General features: G+C 38.5%; 1 protein-coding gene across 4 annotated transcripts in view; it reads left to right on the top strand.

Annotated features, from left to right (window-relative positions):
* The window catches only part of AK9 (adenylate kinase 9), a 141,708-nt gene that overhangs the window by 40,602 nt on the left and 77,711 nt on the right, over positions 1 to 23,395 (top strand). For all 4 annotated transcript variants that reach the window (XM_042939528.1, XM_042939527.1, XM_042939526.1 and 1 more), the window contains exons 13-18: positions 83 to 227; positions 3,838 to 3,936; positions 4,023 to 4,118; positions 9,433 to 9,581; positions 20,721 to 20,877; positions 21,686 to 21,800. In XM_042939528.1, the coding sequence (XP_042795462.1) occupies positions 83 to 227; positions 3,838 to 3,936; positions 4,023 to 4,118; positions 9,433 to 9,581; positions 20,721 to 20,877; positions 21,686 to 21,800 (761 nt within the window). The remainder of the gene's footprint in view (positions 1 to 82; positions 228 to 3,837; positions 3,937 to 4,022; positions 4,119 to 9,432; positions 9,582 to 20,720; positions 20,878 to 21,685; positions 21,801 to 23,395) is intronic.

The following is a 23,395-nucleotide window of genomic DNA, read 5'->3' as shown; positions in this document are numbered from 1 at the left end:
CTAGAAATAGATACAGGTGAACAATGTGTTTAATATTCATGTGATTTGTGCTTTTGTTGCTTTTCTCAAATACTCTTTGCAGGTAATTGACTATGCCAAACTTGTTCAACCACGTTTTGATAAAGCCCTTCAGTCATTAATAAACGATACTATCGCTGAGGCCACCGAAGCAGCGATTAAAGCTGTGAAAGAACAGCTTCTCACAAAACTACAAGCTAAAAGACAAGGTGAACTATCTCTTTTAAATGCGTGTTCTAAGCTTAGGTCAACAGTTCAGCCTGGCTGCCTGAGGGCTAGGACCTGGTTTGCTCGCCTCGATCCCCTAGCATGTTGTACGGGGCAGCCTCTTAATAATGGGTTGAAGACATGAATATACATAAACCTGATTCATGAACAGAGAAAAGATTTCAGTCCTAGGCTTCTAAGGAAAGGAATCAGAAAGAGCTTCCAAATTTGGATTTACTATTATGGATTTGCTGGCTGGGCAGAGACTGAGTAGAATTTATATAACTTCATTTACACCAATTGTGACAACACTCCGCCTGATTCTTGTGGAGTTTACATTGTTGTTGTTGTTGCTGCTGCTGCTACTTTAGTATGTAGGTGTGTATGTCGGCCCCCATTGTAATTAAGTTTTCCTGGGGCACCTGGGTGGCTCAGTCAGTTGAGCATCTGACTTCTGATTTGGGCTTAGGTCGTGATCTCACGGTTCTGAGATTAAGCCCCACATTGGGTTCCATGCTGACAGTGTGGCGCCTGCTTGGGATCCTCTCTCTCCCTCTCTCTCTGCCACTCCCCCACTCATGTGTGTGTACGTGCCCTCTCACTCTCTCAAAAGAAATAAATAAACTTTTTTAAAAATTATTTTTTTCTATTTGGGGAATTTTAATTTCAAATTCAAAACAGTTACAAAGAGGCACCTGGGTGGCTCGGTCAGTTTACCATTGGACTCTTGATATTGGCTCAGGTCATGATCTTACAGTTTATGGGATCAAGCCTATGTTGGGCTCTGTGCTGACAGCATGGAGCCTGCTTGGGATTCTCTCTCCCCCTCTCTCTGTCCCTCTCTTGCTTGTGTGCGCTCTCTTCTGTTTCTTAAAATAAATGAATAAATATGAAAAATTTTAAAACAGTGAAGCTGGAAGAAGCCTTAGTGATCAATTAACACAGTTCTGTAACTCTCCAGATGAGGAAAACTTTTTCCATAAATTGGAAAGCTTCTGTCATTTTCTATGCTTGAAATTATTTAAATAGCAAGGAAATTATCTCTTCCTACGTGGCACTGTTGAACTTTTGCTAGGAAAAAAACAGGTTATTTGCCTAACGAATCTGCCTCTCTCCTTTCTCATTAGCCTACAAACAAGTAAAAGAGTCCAACACGGTGCCCAGGGGATTGCAAAAACAACAGCAAAAAGACCAGCCTTTAAATTACCTGCCATCCAAAAGATCATCCAGATGATTCAGAATGAATTTAAATTTTAGTATGTTATCTTCAAAGAAAAACCAAAAGTTTTTAAAATATTCATGGACAACTCACAAACTAAAGCTTGAGAAATATTGACCAAGATGGCTTGTTATTCAACTTATTTAAGGCTTGACAAAATGAATTCATTAACTCACTCAACTTGAGTACCCACTGTGTATTACACATGATTTAGGCACTGGGCCACAGCAGTTAACAAGACACAGAAACTCCTGTCTTTGTGATTGTTACATTTTAATGAAATACAGAGGAGGAAAAAAGAAACAAGTGAACAAATGGAAAAAATATAACACAGTAGTAGGTCAGGCGGTAATGAGGCAGGGGTGCTGGAGTGTTAGGATGAGCAGGGAAGAGAGGACATTTAAATGAAACCTGGATCAGGAGAGCAACTAGTTGGGCTCCAGTTAAGAAGAGTAGTGATCGGTAATGTTTCTTGGAGTCTGTAGTGAGTCCTTTCATATCAAATTACGGCATGAAATCATAGATTTTAGGTCTTGCCACGAATTGCTTTCTTCCACTGGAATTTAGAAACAGAGGCCATCTCTTATATACTGCAAACTTAAAAATCTCTTCCTTTCCTTTTTCAAATTCAGTAATTATTCTAAATCTGACAGTAGGGTTCTTAAAATCATTTTAATTGGAATTTTCTTGCTAGTTCCACTAATTTCCTAGTTTTGCTAATTTCACTCCCAATATACTTTTTTCTTTCATTGTTGTTTTTTTTTCAATATATGAAGTTTATTGTCAAATTGGTTTCCATTCAACACCCAGTGCTCATCCCAAAAGGTGCCCTCCTCAATACCCATCACCCACCCCCCCCCACCCCCCATCAACCCTCAGTTCTCAGTTTTTAAGAGTCTCTTATGCTTTTGCTCTCTCCCACTCTAACCTCTTTTTTTTTTCCTTCCCCTCCCCCATGGGTTTCTGTTAAGTTTCTCAGGATCCACATAAGAGTGAAAACATATGGTATCTGTCTTTCTCTGTATGGCTTATTTCACTAGCATAACACTCTCCAGTTCCATCCATGTTGCTACAAAGGGCCATATTTCATTCTTTCTCATTGCCACGTAGTATTCCATTGTGTATATACACCACAATTTCTTTATCCATTCATCAGTTGATGGACATTTAGGCTCTTTCCATAATTTGGCTATTGTTGAGAGTGCTGCTATAAACATTGGGGTACAAGTGCCCCTATGCATCAGTACTCCTGTATCCCTTGGGTGAATTCCTAGCAGTGCTATTGCTGGGTCATAGGGTAGGTCTATTTTTAATTTTCTGAGGAACCTCCACACTGTTTTCCAGAGTGGCTGCACCAATTTGCATTCCCACCAAAAGTGCAAGAGGGTTCCCGTTTCTCCACATCCTCTCCAGCATCTATAGTCTCCTGATTTGTTCATTTTGGCCACTCTGACTGGTGTGAGGTGATATCTGAGTGTGGTTTTGATTTGTATTTCCCTGATGAGGAGTGACGTTGAGCATCTTTTCGTGTGCCTGTTGGCCATCCGGATGTCTTCTTTAGAGAAGTGTCTATTCATGTTTTCTGCCCATTTCTTCACTGGGTTATTTGTTTTTCGGGTGCGGAATTTGGTGAGCTCTTTATAGATTTTGGATACTAGCCCTTTGTCCAATATGTCATTTGCAAATATCTTTTCCCATTCCGTTGGTTGCCTTTTAGTTTTGTTGGTTGTTTCCTTTGCTGTGCAGAAGCTTTTTATCTTCATAAGGTCCCAATAGTTCATTTTTGCTTTTAATTCCCTTGCCTTTGGGGATGTGTCAAGTAAGAAATTGCTACGGCTGAGGTCAGAGAGGTCTTTTCCTGCTTTCTCCTCTAGGGTTTTGATGGTTTCCTGTCTCACATTCAGGTCCTTTATCCATTTTGAGTTTATTTCTGTGAATGGTGTAAGAAAGTGGTCTAGTTTCATTCTTCTGCATGTTGCTGTCCAGTTCTCCCAGCACCATTTGTTTAAAGAGACTGTCTTTTTTCCCAATATACTTTTAAGAAAAATTTGTCAGTGGAGAATATTGAGGGTTTTTTTAACATAGAAAATTCTATAATAACACAGGGAATGACAGCCAACATGGATTAGGCTTCCTGTGTGCCAAGCATTTTCTAAGTGTTTGCTTCTATTATCTCATTTAATCCTTACAACAGTGCTTTCAGTTTGATAATCCTCATTTTGCCCAATAGAAATTGAAACAGAGATCAAATGATTTGCCAAAGCCACACTGTCTGAATCAGAACTCACACACAAGTCTGTCTGTCTTTAAAAAGCGGAGGATTTAATCACTATACCTGTCTCCCTACCCCCCGACTATATTTGCTAACACAATCCATTACTATCTTTCAACAGAGTCAACTTTAAGAGAACTTGAAAGGAAGGAGTATGACAAGTTCCCAACTGATGTGGATAAGACTTTAGAAGAGATGCAGTCTTCATTTGATGAAGATGGTAATAAATATATTGCTGATGTTCTTAGCCATATCTTTCCCACTATAAACAGATTAGCTGATAAAGCATATTATTCTTTCATGCAGTGTTCACTCGTGAATACCAAAGACAAAGCTCTTTAGAAGACAGTGAAGACAAAAAGAATTCAGAAAATATCCTCGGTGATCAAGCCTCTAAAACTGGTAAAGATGGTAACAAAATGAATGTGACTCATGCCATGCTTATGGATCTTATTTCCATTTATTTCATATTTTATCACTTTTGTATTGAAGCTTAAAATTATCCCCCAAATTGGACACTTACGTTGACATAGTTGGAATCACTAGTTTAATGAGTATGAACTTTTATAGACAGAGTCAGATTGCTTTGCACAAAAGTTATTCCAAATAATGTTCCCACAGTAATATACAAAATATGTGCTATTGTTTTCTTGATATATTCTCTTTTAAATATAATTTTTTTTTTTTTAACGTTTATTTATTTTTGAGACAGAGAGAGACAGAGCATGAACAGGGGAGGGGCAGAGAGAGAGGGAGACACAGAATCTGAAACAGGCTCCAGGCTTTGAGCGGTCAGCACAGAGCCCGATGCGGGGCTCGAACTCACGGACTGTGAGATCATGACCTGAGCCAAAGTCAGACGCTTAACCGACCAAGCCACCCAGGCGCCCCATGATATATTCTCTTTTAAATATAATTTCAATTTTCATTTGACTATTTCTGAAATATAATTTTTAATATTTGTTAACCATTTATACTTCTTCTTTTCTGAGTTGACCATTTTGGTCTTGTGCTAATTTTTCCAAATTGTTATATCAATTATATGGTTCCTATAATAACTTGCTATATTAGTACCTTATTTTTTATATTTTTTTCCACATTGGGTGGTTTGTCTTTTAAATCATTTTGCTGTTTTTAAAGTAGAGGGATTTTTCATATTTTTGTAGTCAAATCATTACTTTCACTTTGTTTATTTCTTCCATTTACCTTCAGACCTTACAAAACCTTCATCTCAACCAGAGATTTAATATATACTTATATGCTTTTTTTTCTATTGGTCCAACCTTTTGATATTTAGTTTTAAAATGCATCTGTAGGGGTGCCTGGGTAGCTCAGTTGGTTAAGCGTCTGACTTCAGCTCAGGTCATGATCTGACAGTTTGTGAGTTCAAGCTCTGCGACGGGCTCTGTGCTGACAGCTCAGAGCCTGGAGCCTGCTTCGGATTATGTGTCTCTGCCCCTGTCCTACTCACACTCTCTTTCTCTCAAAACAAACATTTAAATAAATAAATAAATAAATAAATAAATAAATAAATAAATAAATAAAATGCATCTCTAAGTTATTGTGTTTTATGATATAGAGCTGGGGTTTTGTTCGTTTGTTTGGTTGGTTGATTCCTCCTGATTCAGACAGATGTATGCTTGGCTGTGGTATATTTTAGTATCATAGAAATTGAACTGGGCACTGTCAGACAACTATGTATGGCACTTCTCCAACACGCACACGCACACACGCACACACACACACACACATACTTCACGGGAAGACCCCAGACATTAAAATTTTGGTCAAGTAGCATCTGGGGGCCCCATCTCAGCTGCTGCAGAGTTCCTAGGACAAATACACAAAGACAGCCTCTTCCCCATACTGTCTGTTTTCTCTTTGAGGGAGGCAGTCCAAGGTAGAAGCAGGCATCAGGGCCTCTACCTACTGCTGGAGTGATGCCAGCACTTGCCAGTATGCCCACATATAAAAGCATTCTCCCTGCCCTATCTGTCTGAGATAAGCACAGCCTTTACCTGTTGGAGCTAAGAGACTGTTAGTTACAACAGGAAGGGCAAATTTGATTTTTTTTTTCCAATTTAGATCCATTGGCATTATATGAAACTAAAATTACTCTTGTTTTGTTATAGGTTAAGTCACTATCTTTATTTTTCACTGCTGATATTATGTGCCCTATTGTTTACCTATTTGATTACTATGATTGTAAATTTAATTTAAAAAATTAGGAACACGAGTCCTGGCTCCCTGGTCCCATACCACACTCTTCTTTGGGAATCACCTACAATTAATACTCTTCTTTAGGTGTTAACAGAGTTTTATTCACAGATGAAACCAGTGGAACATCTACATTTAAAAGAAGTTTCTAAGCTCTAGTCAAGATCTTAAGTTGTGGACTTCAAGCTGTATTATGAAGTTATAATCATCAAGACAGTATGGTACTGGTACACAAACAGACACTCAGATCAATGGAACAGAATAGAGAACCCAGAAATGGACCCACAAACGTATGGCCAACTAATCTTTGACAAAGCAGGAAAGAATATCCAATGGAATAAAGACAGTCTCTTCAGCAAGTGGTGCTGGGAAAACTGGACAGCGACATGCAGAAGAATGAACCTGGACCACTTTCTTACACCATACACAAAAATAAACTCAAAATGGATGAAAGACCCAAATGTAAGACAGGAAGCCATCAAAATCCTTGAGGAAAAAGCAGGCAAAAACCTCTTTGATCTTGGCTGCAGCAGCTTCTTACTCAATGCATCTTTGGAGGCAAGGGAAACAAAAGCAAAATAAACTATTGACACCTCATCAAAATAAAAAGCTTCTGCACAGCAAAGGAAACAATCGGCAAAACTAAAAGGCAACCGACGGAATGAGAGAAGATATTTGCAAACGACATATCAGATAAAGGGTTAATATCCAAAATCTATACACAACTTATCAAACTCAACACCCAAAAAACAAATAATCCAGTGAAGAAATGGGCAAAAGACATGGATAGACACTTCTCCAAAGAAGACATCCAGATGGCCAACTGACACATGAAAAAATGCTCAACACCACTCATCATCAGGGAAATACAAATCATAACCACAATAAGATACCACCTCACAACTGTAAGAATGGCTAACATTAACAACTCAGGCAATGACAGATGTTGGCGAGGATGCAGAGAAAGAGGATCTCTTTTGCACTGCTGGTGGGAATGCAAACTGGTGCAGCCACTCTGGAAAACAGTATGGAGGTTCCTCAAAAAAATTAAAAATAGAACCACCTTATGACCCAGCAATTGCACTACTTGGTATTTATCCAAGGGATACAGGTATGCTGTTTCAAAGGGGCATGTGCACCCCATTGTTTATAGCAGCACTATCAGCAATAGCCGAAGTATGGAACGAGCCCAATTGTCCATCGAAGGATGAATGAATAAAGAAGATGTGGTGTGTGTGTGTGTGTGTGTATATATATATATATATATATATATATATATATATATATATATACACAATGGAGTATTACTCGGCAATCGAAAAGAATGAAATCTTGCCATTTGCAACTACATGGATGGAACTGGAGGGTATGATGCTAAGTGAAATTAGTCAGTCAGAGAAAGATAAATATCATATGGCTTCATTCATATGAGGACTTTAAGACACAAAACAGATGAACACAAGGGAAGGGAAGTAAAATAATATAATAACAGGGAGGGGGACAAAACATAAGAGACTCTTAAATATGGAGAACAGAGGGTTACTGGTGGGGTTGTGGGAGGGGGGATGGGCTAAATGGGTAGGAGGAATTAAGGAATCTGCTCCTGAAATCATTGTTGCACTATATGCTAACTAACTTGGATATAAATTAAAAAAATAAAAAAAATAAATTCATCTTTAAAAACAAGAAACAAAACAAAACAAAATACCTAAAAGAAAGTAGCTCTCAGCCACTAATATTTAATATTTAAAAAAATCTTAAGCTGGACCCCTAAAAAGGTAAATTAATATTTGGGTTATTTGGTTCACTTCGATTGTGGATCTAAAAATCATAAATAATTTCTTAAGAATTTTGAAGGAGAAAGATGTGATTTAAAAATAACATTATTAATGTTCTGTCTTAAAGGCTACTCTATGGTGAACAGTTAGACATGCAAGAACACAGAAAAAAAGAAAATGTGATTTATTGTTTTAGTGAAACAGGGACTCTATCTTTCTGTCCTGCCATCCCTGGCATGTGGCTACCAGAAAAAGTTACAAGATGGCCAATGATGCTCCAGCCATCATAACAGTGTGCTTAGCAGGAAGAGGAAAAATGTAAGGGACAAAAACTGGCACTCCACCCAGCTGAGGTATTCCTCTTTATTTTTTTAAATTGTTTAAAAAGTTTATTTATTTTGAGAGAGTGAGAGCATGTGGGGGACAGGCAGAGAGATGGGGGAGAGAATCCTCACTGATAGCACGGAACCCCCGAGGAGCGAGGCGGGGCTCAATCTCACCGATCCAAGTGACATCATGACCTGAGCCAAAATCAAGAGTTGGGCGCTTAACCAACTGAGCCACCCAGGCGCCCCACCGCTTTTCTTTTGAATTATTCTTCTTTAATGAAGTGACAGGAAGTCTCACCACGAAAAAAATATGCTCACATCTTACCTATGGGCTATCTAAGCTATAAGGGAAGTTGGGAGATGTAGTGTTTTTAGCTGGACACATTGCTGACCCCAACAAAATCCGGATTCTGTTACTAAGAACGAGAAGAATGGATAATGAGTGAACAACTAGCAGCTTCTAGAGCATTTGGTATCTTTGCCTGGCTCTTTCTGCCTCATCATGCCCCCTTCCCAAGGCTACAGGAACATCATGGGTTCTTGTCTCTTCCACTCTGGTTCCCCAGGAACTGCTGGCTCTCTCCATCCCTAAGAACAGATTCCTCACTTCGCAGCAGAGGGCAGCAGAAGCTGCTCATTGAAAGCCCTTTGGAGTTTTTCTGGGCTGGGATAAATTATGCTCTAGCAGGAGACCCTGGTGGATGGAGCATTAAGGCAGCAGCTCAGGAAGCACAACTGGAAAGGCAGAGGAAGAGGAGTCAAGTGGAGCTGCCAATCTCTTGCCTGATTAGAGGAATGGATGAATGTTTATATCATGATGCAGTCTATGAACCACCTCAGCTGTGTGAGGAGGCATTCAGCATGCAATGAGGACAAGAATGAGGACAAGAGTGCAATGAGGACAAGAATGCAATGAGGACAAGAATGAAGTATAGCACTAGAAAAACCAGCCTGTGCCACCCATTCTTCCATCTCTGCCAACCTGCCTGCTTCTTATCCACTTACTGTTTCATGTGGTCTTATGCTTATAATTGGAAGTATTCATCTTGTTTTCTGATTAATTCCCTAGATGCGCATATTTTAGCTTGAGCCCTACAATCCTTTGGTTTCTACCTCTTCTACCTGGCTTCCTGGGTTTTGACTCCTGCTGGACGTGATTTTCTTCTTACCTCATTCACTTTTGTTCCAAAACACTAGCTATAAGCCACTGCTCTGATGTTTTGTGTTTCCTAACTTAACATTTCCTCCCTAGACTATTTCCCCCTTCTTGGAGCATGTACAGCAGTAAACACAAAGATACTATTTTGGGGGGTCAAGTATTAACTATCATGTTCTATTGCAAATGGCATTGTCCACTAAAATTATTAATGGCATTAGGTTATTTTACTTTAGATTCAACAGAAGACTCAATAGAAGAGGTAACTGCCGATCATCCAGAGGTTCTTTCTATAATAGAGGAGACTGTAAAAATGACAAAGGATATGAACTTTGAACATCCATACGAAAAACATGCTGAAATCCTAGAGGAAATCATCAAAGAGGTAAGAAATCCATATCCAAACCTTTAATGCTTAGTTATTTTTAATTTCAACAACTATGCAATATAATTTCATAGCTTTGGAATTAATTCTTTATTAACTTTTGTTTAACTGAGTTCAGTTGGTTAAAATATGGTGCATAGGAAGCCAGTGCCAAAACAGATATTTCATCTATGAGCTAATTAGTTGTTAACCAAGACAAATTTTACTCCAGAGCTAAATTATTTCATCCAACCACCTTGAACATGTGTTCATAGGGGAAATGGATGGACACACAAGTGATTTTCCAATCTAAGAGGAAAATGAAGCCTCAGATGCTTTGTCTTACTGATGGTAAACCAGGTTTATCTCTGGTTTATAAAGAACAAGATATCCATATGGGTCTGTTTTGTACAGGGACCTTGAGTAAGCATTCAGAGCAACAGCCAAAGACAACAAATCTGTTTTGGACTCTCAATGAATTTCTTTGGTATTTCTATGTAATTTGAAAGTGATATAATTAAATGTTGGGAGGAGAAAAAAAATATTTTGAGAGTATAGCACCACTCTATAACACATTGGGTAGGCTCCTTGAGTCCCAGACTGTACCCAGGATGAATTGCTGTCCCCCTCTGAGCTTCCCATAGAGATCTTTCAACTCCTTCTGCATGTCTTCAGGTTGTTTTGTCATCAACTGATTCCTTCAGAAACATTCTGACGGGTGCCTGGGTGGCTCAGTCGGTTAGGTGTCCAGCTCTTGATTTCAGCCCAGGTCATAATCTCATGGTTTGTGAGTTTGAGCCCCACATTGGGCTCTGCACTAACAGCACAGAGCCTGCTTGGGATTCTCTCTTTCCCTCTCTCTCTTCCTCCCCCACTGTGCTCTCCCCCCTCCCAACCTCCAAATAAATAAATAAACTTAAAAAATGTTTAAAAAAATAAACCTTCTGAGAACCTACTGCTTGCCCTTTAATATGCTAGATTCTAGGGCTATGAAGATGAATTAAATGCAACTCTTTAAGGAGCCATCAGTCAGGTGGGGAAGGCTGATGAAATGAGCTATCATGTACTAAGTGATAAGTAGATATGTGCAAGGTGTAGGAATCCCACTAAGGTCAAGATAGTCATCTCTGCATGGAAGGTGAGACAGAGCATCCCAGAGGAGAGACATACAAGTGAAGCAGGTCTTTAGCATGATGGAAGCCCCATCCTGACCCTTCACGGAAAAATTTCTCCATTCTCTTCAGAGTTTATTCTGGAGGATACAAATCTACAGGGAGTACCAAAGCATTTCTGATATATATAGGAATGTATGTAGTGTCACTAGATGATAAACTGCCACTCTGGGATTGTGGAGGAGTTTAAGTCACATTAGATTTTTTTAAATTATTTATTTATTTATTTGTTTGTTTGTTTATTTATTTATTTATTTTATTTAAAAGAGAGAATGCATGAGCGCCAGTGGTGGGGGAGGGGCAGAGGGAGAGAGAGACAGAAAGAATCGTTTTTTTAACGTTTATTTTTTAGAGAGAGTGAGAGAGAGAACATGCACAAGCGGGGGAGGGGCAGAGAGAGAGAGGGAGACAAAGAATTCATAGTAAGCTCCAGGCTCTGAGCTGTCAGTGCAGAGCTCAACACAGGGCTCAGATTCACAAATCATGAGATCATGACCTAAGCCGAAGTCAGATGCTTATCCCACTGCACCACCCAGGTGTCCTGAGTGAGAGTCTTAAACAGGCTCCATGCTCAGTGTGGGTCTCGATCCCACAATGCTGGGATCATGACAGCAATAGACAGATCATCTAAGAAGAAAATCAACATAGAAACAACGTCTTTGAATGACGCACTGGGCCGGATGGACTTGACAGATATATTCAGAAAATTTCCTCCTAAAGCAGTGGAATACCATTCTTCTCGAGTGCACATGCAACATTCTCCAGAATAGATCATATCTGGGGACACAAATCAGCCCTCAACAAGTACAAAAAGATCGAGATCTTACCACGCATATTTTCAGACCACAACACTATGAAACGAAATCAACCACAAGAAAAATTTGGAAAGACAACAAATAGTTGGAGATTAAAGAACATCCTACTACGGAATGAATGGGTTAACCAAGAAGTTAAAGAGGAAATTAAAAAGTCCATGGAAGCCAATGAAAATGATAACACCACAGTCCAAAACCTCTGGGATGCAACAAAGGCAGTCATAAGAGAGAGGTATATAGCAACCCAGGCCTTCCTAAAGAAGGAAAAAAGGTCTCAGATACACAACCTAACCTTACACCCTAAAGAGCTGGAAAAAGAACTGCAAATAAAACCCCAAACCAACAGAAGATGGGAAACAATAAAGATTAGAGCAGAAATCAATGCTATCGAAACCAAACAAAAACAAAAAATCAGTAGAACAGAGCAATGAAACCAGGAGCTGGTTCTTTGAAAGAATTAACAAAATTGATAAACCCCTAGCCAGTCTGATCAAAAAGAAAAAGGAAAGGACCCAAATAAATAAAATCAAAAATGAAAGAGAAGAGGTCACAGCCAACTGCAGAAACACAAACAATAATAAGAGAGTATTATGAGAAATTATATGCCAATAATTTGGGCAATCTGGAAGAAATGGACAGATCCCTAGAAACATACAAACTACCAAAACTGAAACAGGAAGAAATAGAAAATTTGTACAGACACAAAACCAGTAAAGAAATTGAATTAGTAATCAAAAATCTTCCTAAAAACAAGAGCCCAGGGCTGGATGGCTTTCCAGGGGAATTCTTCCAAACATTTAAAGAAGAGTTAATACCTATTCTTTTGAAACTATTCCAAAAAATAGAAATGAAAGGAAAACTTCCAAACTCATTCTATGAGGCCAGCATTACCTTGATTCTAAAACCAGACAAAGACCCCAGTAAAAAGGAGAACTATAGACCAATTTCCCTGATGAACATGGATGCAAAAATTCTCAACAACATACTAGTCAACCGGATCCAACAATACATTGAAAGAATTATTCACCATTATAAAGTGGGATTTATACCTGGGATGCAGGGCTGGTTCAATATCTATAAATCAATCAATGTGATACATCACATTAATAAAGAAAGGACAAGAACCAGATGATCCTTTCAATAGATGCAGAGAGAGCATTTGACAAAATACAGCATCCTTTCTTGATAAAAACCTCAAGAAAGTGGGGATAGAAGGTTCATACCTCAAGATCATAAAGGTTATATACGAAAGACCCACCACTAATATCATCCTCCATGGGGAAAAACTGAGAGCTTTCCCCCTAATGTCAGGAACATAACAGAGATGTTCACCCTTGCCACTGTTATTCAACATAGTGTTGGAAGTCCTAACTTCAGCAATCAGATAATACAAAGAAATAAAAGGCATCCAAATCAGCAAGGAGAAAGTCAAACTTTCCCTCTTCACAGATGACATGATACTCTATATAGAAAACCCAAAAGATTCCACCAAAGAACTGCTAGATAAAACTGCCAATCCATGAATTCAGCAAAGTGGCAGGATATAAAATGAATGCACAGAGATTGGTTGCATTTCTATACACCAATAATGAAGCAGCAGAAAGAGAAATCAAGTAATCGATCCCATTTACAATTGTACCAAAAACCATAAAATACCTAGGAATAAATCTAACCAAAGAGGTGAAAAACTATACACTGAAAACTATACACTATAGAAACCTTATGAAAGAAATTGAAGAAGACACACAAAAAAATGGAAAATTATTTCATGCTCATGGATTGGAAGAACAAATATTGTTAAAATGTCGATACTACCCAAAGCAATCTACACCTTCAATGCAATCTTTATCACAATAACACCAGCATTCTTCACAGAGCTAGAACAAACAATCCTAAAATTTGTATGGAACCAGAAAAGACCCTGAATAGCCAAAGCAATCCTGAAAAAGAAAACCAGAGCTGGAAGTATCACAATCCCAGACTTCAAGCTATATTACAAAGTTGGAATCATCAAGATAGTATGGTACTGACAGAAAAACAGACACCTTGGTCAATGGAACAGAATAGAGAACCCAGAAATGGATTTGCAAACATATGGCCAACTAATCTTTGACAAAGCAGGAAAGAATATCCAATGGAATAAAGACAGTCTCCTCAGCAAATAGTGTTGGGAAAACTGGACAGCGACATGCAGGAGAATGAACCTAGACCATTTTCTTACATCATACACAAAAATAAACTCAAAATAGATGAAAGACCTAAATGTAAGACAGGAAGCCATCAAAATCCTTGAAGAGAAAGCAGGCAAAAACCTCTTTGACCTCAGCTGCAGCAACTTCTTATTCAACATGTCTCTGGAGACAGGAAACAAAAGCAAAATGAAGTATTGGGACCTCATCAAAATAAAAAGCTTCTGCACAGCAAAGGAAACAATCAGCGAAACTAAAAGGCAAACAATGGAACGGGAGAAGATATTTGCAAATGACATATGGATAAAGGGTTAGTATCCAAAATCCATAAAAAAACTTATCAAGGGGCGCCTGGATGGCTCGGTCGGTTAAGCGTCCGACTTCGGCTCAGGTCATGATCTCACGGTCCGTGAGTTCGAGCCCCGCGTCGGGCTCTGTGCTGACAGCTCAGAGCCTGGAGCCTGTTTCATATTCTGTGTCTCCCTCTCTCTCTGCTCCTCCCCTGTTCATGCTCTGTCTCTCTCTGTCTCAAAAATAAATAAATGTTAAAAAAAAAATTAAAAAAAAAAAGACTTATCAAACTCAACACCCAAAAAACAAATAATCCAGTGAAGAAAGGGGCAAAAGACATGGGCAGACACTTTTCTAAAGAAGACATCCAGATGGCCAACTGACACATGAAAAAATGCTCAACATCACTCATCATCAGGGAAATACAAATCAAAACCACAATAAGATACCACCTCACACCAGTCAGAATGGCTAAAATTAACAACTCAGGCAATGACAGATGTTGACAAGGATGCAGAGAAAGAGGAACCTTTCTGCACTGCTGGTAGAAATGCAAACTGGGGCAGCCACTCTGGAAAACAGTATGGAGGTTCCTCAAAAAATTAAAAATAGAACCACCCTATAACTCAGCAATTGCACTACTAGGTATTTATCCAAAGGATACAGGTGTGCTGTTTCAAAGGGACACATGCACCCCAATGTTTATAGCAGCTAATGGACAATAGCCAAAGTATGGAAAGAGCCCAAATGTCCATTGATGGATGAATGGATAAAGAAGATGTGGTATATATATACAATGGGGTATTAGTCAGCAATCAAAAAGAATGAAATCTTGCCATTTGCAACTACATGGATGGAAATGGAGACTATTATGCTAAGTGAAATTAGTCAGAGAAAGACAAATATCATATGACTTCACTCATATGAGGACTTTAAGAGACAAAACAGATGAACATAAGGGAAGAGAAACAAAAATAATATAAACACAGGGAGGGGGACCAAACATAAGAGACTCATAAATATGGAGAACAAACTGAGGGTTACTGGAGGGGGTGTGGAGGGGGGATGGGCTAAATGGGTAAGGTACGCTAAGGAATCTACTCCTGAAATCATTGTTGCACTATTTGCTAACTAATTTGGATGTAAATTTTTAAAAAATAAAATTAAAAAAATAAATAAAACTAAGGCCATTAAAAGTAAAAAATAAAAATAAAAAAAAATCAGTCAAAGGGATGAAAAGTGCAGCATAGGGAATGTAATCAGCACTATTGTAATCACTTTGTATGGTGACAGAGGGTGACTACATTTATATTATCATGGTAAAAAATTATAAACTTTATTTTGTAATGTATATAATTGCAGAATCACTATATTGTATAGCTGAAACTAATATTATATTGTATGTCAGTTGTACTTCAGTAACAAACAATAATAAATATATACATACATACTTTTACATGGATTTTTTTAAACTTACAACATGAGCATCAAGGTTCATTTTTTTCTAATACAAATATCCAGCTGTATTCCGGCACCATTTATTGAAAAGACCAACCTTTCCCCACTATCATAAATCAAGTGACCCTGGGGCGCCAGGGTGGCTCAGTGGGTTAAGCATCCAACTCTTGATTTTGGCTCAGGTCATGATCTCCTGGTTCATGAGCTCAAGCCCTGTGTCAGTAACAGCACTGACAGTGCAGAACAGCCTGCTGGAGGTTCTCTCTTTCCCTCTCTCTCTGCCCCCACTCTCGCATGCTCTCTTTCTCTCTCTAAATAAATAGATAAACGTTAAAAATAAATAAAAATTAAAAAATAAATCAAGTGGCCCTATCTGTGTGGTCTATTTCTGGACACTCTATTCTGTTCCATTGACGTATTTGTCTATCTGTGTTCCAGTACCACACATACTAACTACTGTAGCTCTGTAATTTCTCCCAGCATTGTTTTGTAGTTTTCAAAACTACAAAAGACCTCTATCTTCAGTATCTCTCATTAGGTTTATTCTTAGGTATTTAATGTATTTTGATGCTACTTTAGATACCGTCGTGGTTGTATTTTATTTTCCAATTGTTCCTGCAATCATTTTTGTATCCTGTTTTCCCATTTTGCTTCCCACTAATTTCACTTTCTTATCTGAAGCTCACAGCCCATGTGCAGAACAGGTGCACTTGGGCCTAATGGATGATCCAGTCCAAGAAAAGGGAATAGGTTTTATTTCATTTGCAAATGGAACAGTTAGGCATGGCTCCCTAGAGTGATGGGTTAAGGAGGCTTCTGAAACCACATCTGTATCTCGGTATTTTTAGAATCTTTTAGAGTTATAGTTTAACAGTATTTTAAAGTCTTAAAAATACAGAAATAATGATAGGTATCATTTCTACCAAAGGGAAATAAGAGTCACCCCCTTGCAATGGCGAATGCACAGAAGTTTTTTCCATGCTAAATCATTTGCACTTTTCCCTGGTTTCTGTCTTGACTGGCTACAGAGCACACAACAACAGAGGCTGGGGGACACTGGGAACTTTTTTCTGCTCCTATTGCTCTGCACACTTGTGATAACTGAAGCTGTTACACAGACTATACCAAAGGTATTTGCCCAGTACCTAGCAGAAAAATGTCTCGAGAACAACGTCAAGGGAAGTGGGGCTTTAGCGTCGAACCTGCCGCTGTATGTTGTCCAGCCCATGACTTATCTGGCTGCGTATCATATCCACAACCTATTTCTTTAGTCACTGTAGTCTTCTCTATGTGATACATCAGTTTTGCTCTGCTTCCATGGTCACACAGCTATTGCTCTAAAACCTCTCCATTTCTGCCCTTGTACCTGTGTTCATCACATGGTCATTATGTTTTTCTGGGCCTCCCTTGTCTCTCTGTGTCATGTCCTGCTTCCTCTGATGCTCCCAGTCCCTTCTCTCAATCTCTGTCTCTCTCTCTAGATATTTTTCACAGTGATAAATATTTGTTTATACAAGCGAGAAACATATATGTATGTATTATATATATATTATATAATATATATATATATTCACAAGTGATTAAAAGTAAACATGAAATAACATAGAATAAAGGAATCTAAAACAGCATTAAATACAGGGAAAAATTTATTAAGTTAAAATCACAAAAGGATAGAAAGATGAATAGTGCATTTAAATGTTACATCATTTTTCTAAATATTACTTTCTCTCACTCACCCCTTCCCTGAAGATGTCCAAAGAGAGTGACACTATTTTCAGCGCTCAGACACCTGAAAGCCCACTTCCATGACTCTGGTGACAGCGAGGCCAGACATAGACCAAGTACAAAGGGCCCCCTCCCTACCACTTGCCCTGCAAGGCACAGTCTCCAGGCTCAGAGTCCCGCCTTCACTCTGCTGGGCCGCACACTCAGGAGTTCTTTCAGATATGAAATCCTAAGGCAGGTTCCCCCTTCTTTCCACAGTGATCTCAACTGGGGAATCTCCCTCAACAGATTCCTACACCGAAGCTGTTTTACCTATACATCCAAAACGTGTATCCTCAGGCACCCAGGTCCTTGCCTCCTGAAACTTTCCTCCCCTCAGCTTTGAAATGTCCAGGCCCAAGTGTCTTGTGCCACTTCAGCAACAGCAGCACCTTCCCCCTGCCCTGTTTCAGTGACTTCCTTTCCTGAAGCAGTGTCATGTGCCCATGTTTCACTTCTCTCTTCCCTTAGAGTCACTTGAGGTCAAGTCAGAAATATAACTTCCGCATTTGGACCTGCGCAAACACAGTGGGAAAACTCTTCAAGCAAAATCTCAACAAAGAGGCTATTTAATAGTGATTCTCTCTATGAAGAAAAAACAAAAAAACATGAGAATCATAATTTTAGGACAAAGATCAAACTAGGGCAAGCATTTATAATAAATAATGACATATTAATTCCTTAATATAAATATTTCTCACAAATCAAGGAAAATAGAGTACCTAATATAAAAGCGGGCAAAAGGTATAAACAGATTATTTCATCAAAGAAGAAATGCAAATGGTTCATTGAAAATTTTCATGTTCAAATTTTGATAAAAATATGAAACTTAAAACTTTGGGATACAGATTCTTACCTGTCAAATTGCCAAAGATTTTTTAAAATGCATAATAATCTATACTAGTGAGGCTATAATGAGATAGTCACATAGAGAGAGTGAAAATTGATACAGATGTTTTGGAAGCAATGTGTCGGTGTGTGTGAAAAGCCTTTAAAATGTTCATTCTTTTATGCCTTTTGACCTAAGGAATCTGACCTGAAGAAATACATAACATTTGGGCAAGGATTTATATATACAGATGTTCATCACAGTGTTATATTAAAATTGTAAGTGATGTAAACATTTAACAGTAAGAGAATAATTAAACAAAATAAGATCTATTCATTTGATAAAATACTATGAAGGGTGGTGCCTGGGTGGTTCTGTCGTTTGAGCATCCGACTCTCGATGTCAGCCCAGGGGATGATCTCATGGTTCGTGAGTTTGAGCCCTGCATTGAGTTCCATGCCGAGTGTGGAGCCTGCTTGAGATTCTCTCTCACTCTCTCTGGCTGCCCCTCACCCTTGCCCATGTGCTCATTCTCCAAAGTAAAAAAAAATATATTACGAAGGTATTAAATTTTTCAAATCCATTGAATGAGATGGAGATATTATAAATTGCATCTCGGTGTTGCTTTAATTTTCATATCTTGAAACTGGACAGTATAATTTTCATTACCCATTGGGGCACCTGGGTGACTCAGTCGGTTGAGCATCCAGCTCTTGATTACGGCTCTGCTCATGATCTCACAGTTCATGAGTTCAAGCCAGCATCAGGCTTCACACTGACGGTGCAGAGCCTGCTTGGGATTCTCTCTCTCTCAGCCCCTCCCCCACTCACATGCTTGCTCTCTTTCTCTCTCTCTCTCTCAAAAATAAAAACAAAAATAATTTTTTTCATTAACCATTTATATTTTTTTTTCAGTTTTACTGAGTTCTTTTTGTTTCTTTTTAATTTTTTTTAATGTTTATTTATCTCTGAGGGAGAAAGAGACAGAATGTAAGCAAGAGAGGAGCAGAGAGAGGAGACACAGAATCTAAAGCAGGCTCCGGGCTCTGAGCTGTCAGCACAGAGACCAACACCGGTTTCGCACTTACAAACTGTTAGATCATGACCTGAGCTGAAGCCAGATGCTCAACTGACTGAGCCTCCCAGGCACCCCTGTTGAGTTGTATTTGACATATAGCACCATATTAGTTTAAGGTGTATAACATCAGGATATGGTTTATGTATATATTGCAAAATGTTTACCACAATAATTTTAGCTAACGCCCATCACTTCACATACTTAGTGTGTGTGTGTGTGTGTGTGTGTGTGTGTGTGTGTGGTGAGAACTTCTAAGATTGACTCTCTTAGCAACTTTAAAATATACAATATAGTGTTGTAAACTATAGTCAGACCATGCTGAATATTACATCCCCAGGACTTATTCATCTTATAACGGTACATTTGTACCTTTGATCCCCTACACTCATTCCCCCACCCTGACCCCTGCCTCTGGCCACCACATATCTGTTTCCTGTTTCTATGAGTTCATGTTTTTAGATTCTACATATAAGTGAGATTGTATAGTATTTGTCTTTCTCTGTCTGACTTATTTTCATTTATACTTCTTTTTTATAGCTTTCTCTTTTTCTCTAATTCTCTATGTTAAGAATTTCAAAGTGTTTAAAATTCTTTTTTTAAAAGACTCTTCACTGAGATGGAAATTCGAAAAGTAGGTGATCTTAAATTCTGCAGAGGCCAGGGAGTTATACCCATCCTCGTGACATCTCTTCCCCTTTCACTTCTAACATCCTATGATTACCTGGTGACGCACAAACTTGAAACCCTCAGAGTAGGTGTATTCACAGATCCACATCACTAATTTCCATGCTCGTGTTGAGGCTGTTGCTACTGCACTGAGGGAGGAGGGTTGGGGGCAGAGTTTAGCAGAACTCCCTAAGCACCTGCAAGCTTTGTTTTGCCCCGATTCCTCTTACTGCTTTTAGCAACCATCTCAGTACATTCTCAGCTCTCACAATGAGGGATGAAGAGCAAAAGGGAAATGAAGAGTGTTGTCACTAAAACAGGCAAGCTGGACTGGGCCCTTGCTACTCAAAAGGTGGCCCAGGGACAACTGTCACCTGAGAGCATGTTAGAAATGCAGACTCATGGACCCTTGGTACCTAAAACCTCCTAAGTCAGGATCTGAATTCTATAATACTAAATAACAGGGGTGCCTGGGTGACTCTCTCAGTTGAGCACCTGACTCTTGATTTTGGCTCAGGTCATGTTCCCAGGGTTGTGGGATTGAGCCCCACATTGAGCTCCATGCAGAGCGTGGAACCTGCTTGAGATTCTCTCTCTCTCTCTGCCCCTCTACCACTCATGTACATGTGCACGCACATGCTCTCTCTCAATACTGAATAGCATATAGCAAAAATGTATTGTTCTATGTATTTAATAAAGGCTTTTGCTTCCCATTCTTAATTTTTAAAACTTAGTTTATTTCTTTAAAATTTTCTCTTTTAAAATGAACTGATTCTTTTTTTTCTTTCCAGTGAGAATTTGAAAGATAATTGGTTAAGGTCCACAAAAATGACACATCAGAGAAGTATCCTTGACTTCTGTGGCTGTGATGGTAATACCAGTGTGTCATTCTTAACAGGCTGTTGAAGAAAACACAAATAGGTCTTCTAGCGCCCCAAAACACGGAGGATGGATCCTGGACAACTGCCCTATTATAAAAGAACTGTGGATAGTCTTAGTCGAGAAAGGAATTATACCTGATTTAGTAATCTGCTTATCAGATACAGGAAACAATGGTTGGTATACATTCATCATGTAAATTTGAAAGTGAAGTTTTTCTTGATGATAATATGTTTAGTTACAATACAAAATGGAAAACTCTCCACTCTCCCTAGGTACATATTCCACCCCAACAATCCCTTCATGACTTAGAGGTACACAAAATGAGACATCCATTCACCAAGTAGATGGCCAGGGATAGCGTGCTGGACCCCTGGATGTTCCATCAGGCCCGAACAATTATTCTTTGGTGCTCAGTTTAACACCCCATTCCTAGTCAGCACTATAACTTCTAAATGAGAAATATATGAGGCTGAGAGTAGAGACTATATACCTGTTCTTATTCACCTCAGATGGGAAATATTAAGTATGTAAAGATAGAAGAACTCAATTTTAACTATTCCATCCCTTTGGACAAAGCTATAATAATCAAAGCAGTATGGTACTGGTATAAAAACTGACCCCTAGAATAAAGAGCCCAGAAATACACCCCTACACATATGGTTAACTAATTTTTGACATGGGGGCTAAGAATATTCTGTCATCTTGCCTTTTAAGGAAATATATTTGAAAAGAGTTTCAAGGGGGGGAAGTATATTATCTCTTTTCATGTTTTAATTATTTTTAACATGCCAATATATATCTCTTAGAAAGGATTTGAGATGGTCTCAGGATTTTAAAGAACCTGGGCTCTACTTAGATAAATGCTTAAAGGAAAATGTATTTGGATTTAGGCAGAAATAATTTTTCATTGTTAATTTCCAAAATATATCTCACTGTATTTTATAGAGCTTCAAAATTAATGTTATTCTCTTTATATTTCAGGAAAATATTTACTGAATAGACTGTATTTAGAGAATAAACCTGAAATTGACTCTAAGATTTTGGAAAGATTATTAGATGAACTACAAAAGAAAAAAAAAGAGGAAGAAGAAGCAAGGTAAAATCTGCCTGGCTTAATAAAACAAGTTAATGAATCTTTTATGTCTATTTACAAGCTACATTTATGAAATATCTTTAATAACAAAACAGTGGTCCACTAAGTAGATCCAATTCTTAAAAAACAAAACAAAACAAAAAAGCAGTAGTTTTAAAAATACTTTCAGGGGCGCCTGGGTGGCTCAGTCGGTTGGGCGTCCGACTTCAGCTCAGGTCACGATCTCGCGGTCCGTGAGTTCGAGCCCCGCGTCGGGCTCTGGGCTGATGGCTCAGAGCCTGGAGCCTGTTTCAGATTCTGTGTCTCCCTCTCTCTCTGCCCCTCCCCCGTTCATGCTCTGTCTCTCTCTGTCCCCAAAATAAATAAACATTAAAAAAAAAAATACTTTCAGATTCTCTAAAGTACCGAGTTGGGCATGTTTTCTCAGCCCAAAATCGAACTTAGTCTAGATCAGATGTTGACTCTCAAAAGACACTGTAAAAAAACTGAGCACAAGCAAGACTTTTTTTTACCATATTTGTCTGTGACTTAAATAATTTCGCTGACTAGTATCCACAAATTGAAGAATAACATGATAAAAAGTAAATGAAAGTACACTTGTGTGAAATAACTAAAATCTGAACCCTGACTATGTTCTACATAAGGAGAAAACAAGACTAATTATTTATAGTTGGCAGGCTCAACATCAAAGTTTATTTTCCAGTCTGGGTGCAATGAAGAGCTTTTACAAATGTGAGCACCTATCTATTTGTCCATGGCAGGGTCAAGAACTAAACTTGAATAAACTATCAGGTTCTTCAGACTGGAGAATAAAATATGAAAAGAAGCAGTGACTTAATTTGCTAATTGTTCTTTCTTGCTGAAACGTGCTTTAGATTGTAATTCATCCACTGGGATTCCTGCTTCTCAAAGTGATAATGTAAGAATTAAATTTCTTCATGCTAATCCACCAAAGTTCCTGCCGTTAAGGACAACACCTATAGACAGGACTTTCTCGAATGCTATTTCCTTTTCCCCTCAGATATCAGCAGTTAGAGCTGGGATTTAGGAGCCTCTTTGAACTCTAGAAATTACGAAGCTGGGAGGCACATAATGAGGGGCAGGGGAGGCAGATAACTGATAAGTGTATGTCAGAGGGATTTTTTTTTCAGTGTTTACTCTTCATCTAAGTTAGCCATTCCTTTAAGAACTCAATACCAAAATATATGCAGTATAATTTAGTTAGGTCATTTAATAAAAGTGTTTGATATATTGAGTACAAGATATTGATTCAGACAATAATTACAAATGTATTACATTTGCTTTCAACTTTTATAAATTTTCTTATAAATGGAGCTACCATCTGCTAAGGTTTAAGGGATTACCTAATTTTTTCCCAGTGTATGAGAAAAGGAAATATTTGAGAACAGATGAAGATATTAACACAAGAGTAAAACAAAGTTCATGTGGGTTTTAGACTGAAGGTCTGCAACATTTTAAGGAGATAATTTAGAATACATACTACATATACATGTATCTTTTTTTTGAGAGAGAGAGAGTGAGAGAGAGGGAGGGAGAGAGTGCATGCATAGCAGGGGGAACAGAGGGAGGAGAGAGAG

Source organism: Panthera leo, chromosome B2 (genome assembly GCF_018350215.1).
Source record: "Panthera leo isolate Ple1 chromosome B2, P.leo_Ple1_pat1.1, whole genome shotgun sequence".
Classification (NCBI taxonomy): Eukaryota; Metazoa; Chordata; class Mammalia; order Carnivora; family Felidae; genus Panthera; species Panthera leo.
This window is presented reverse-complemented; position numbering and strand designations above follow the sequence as displayed.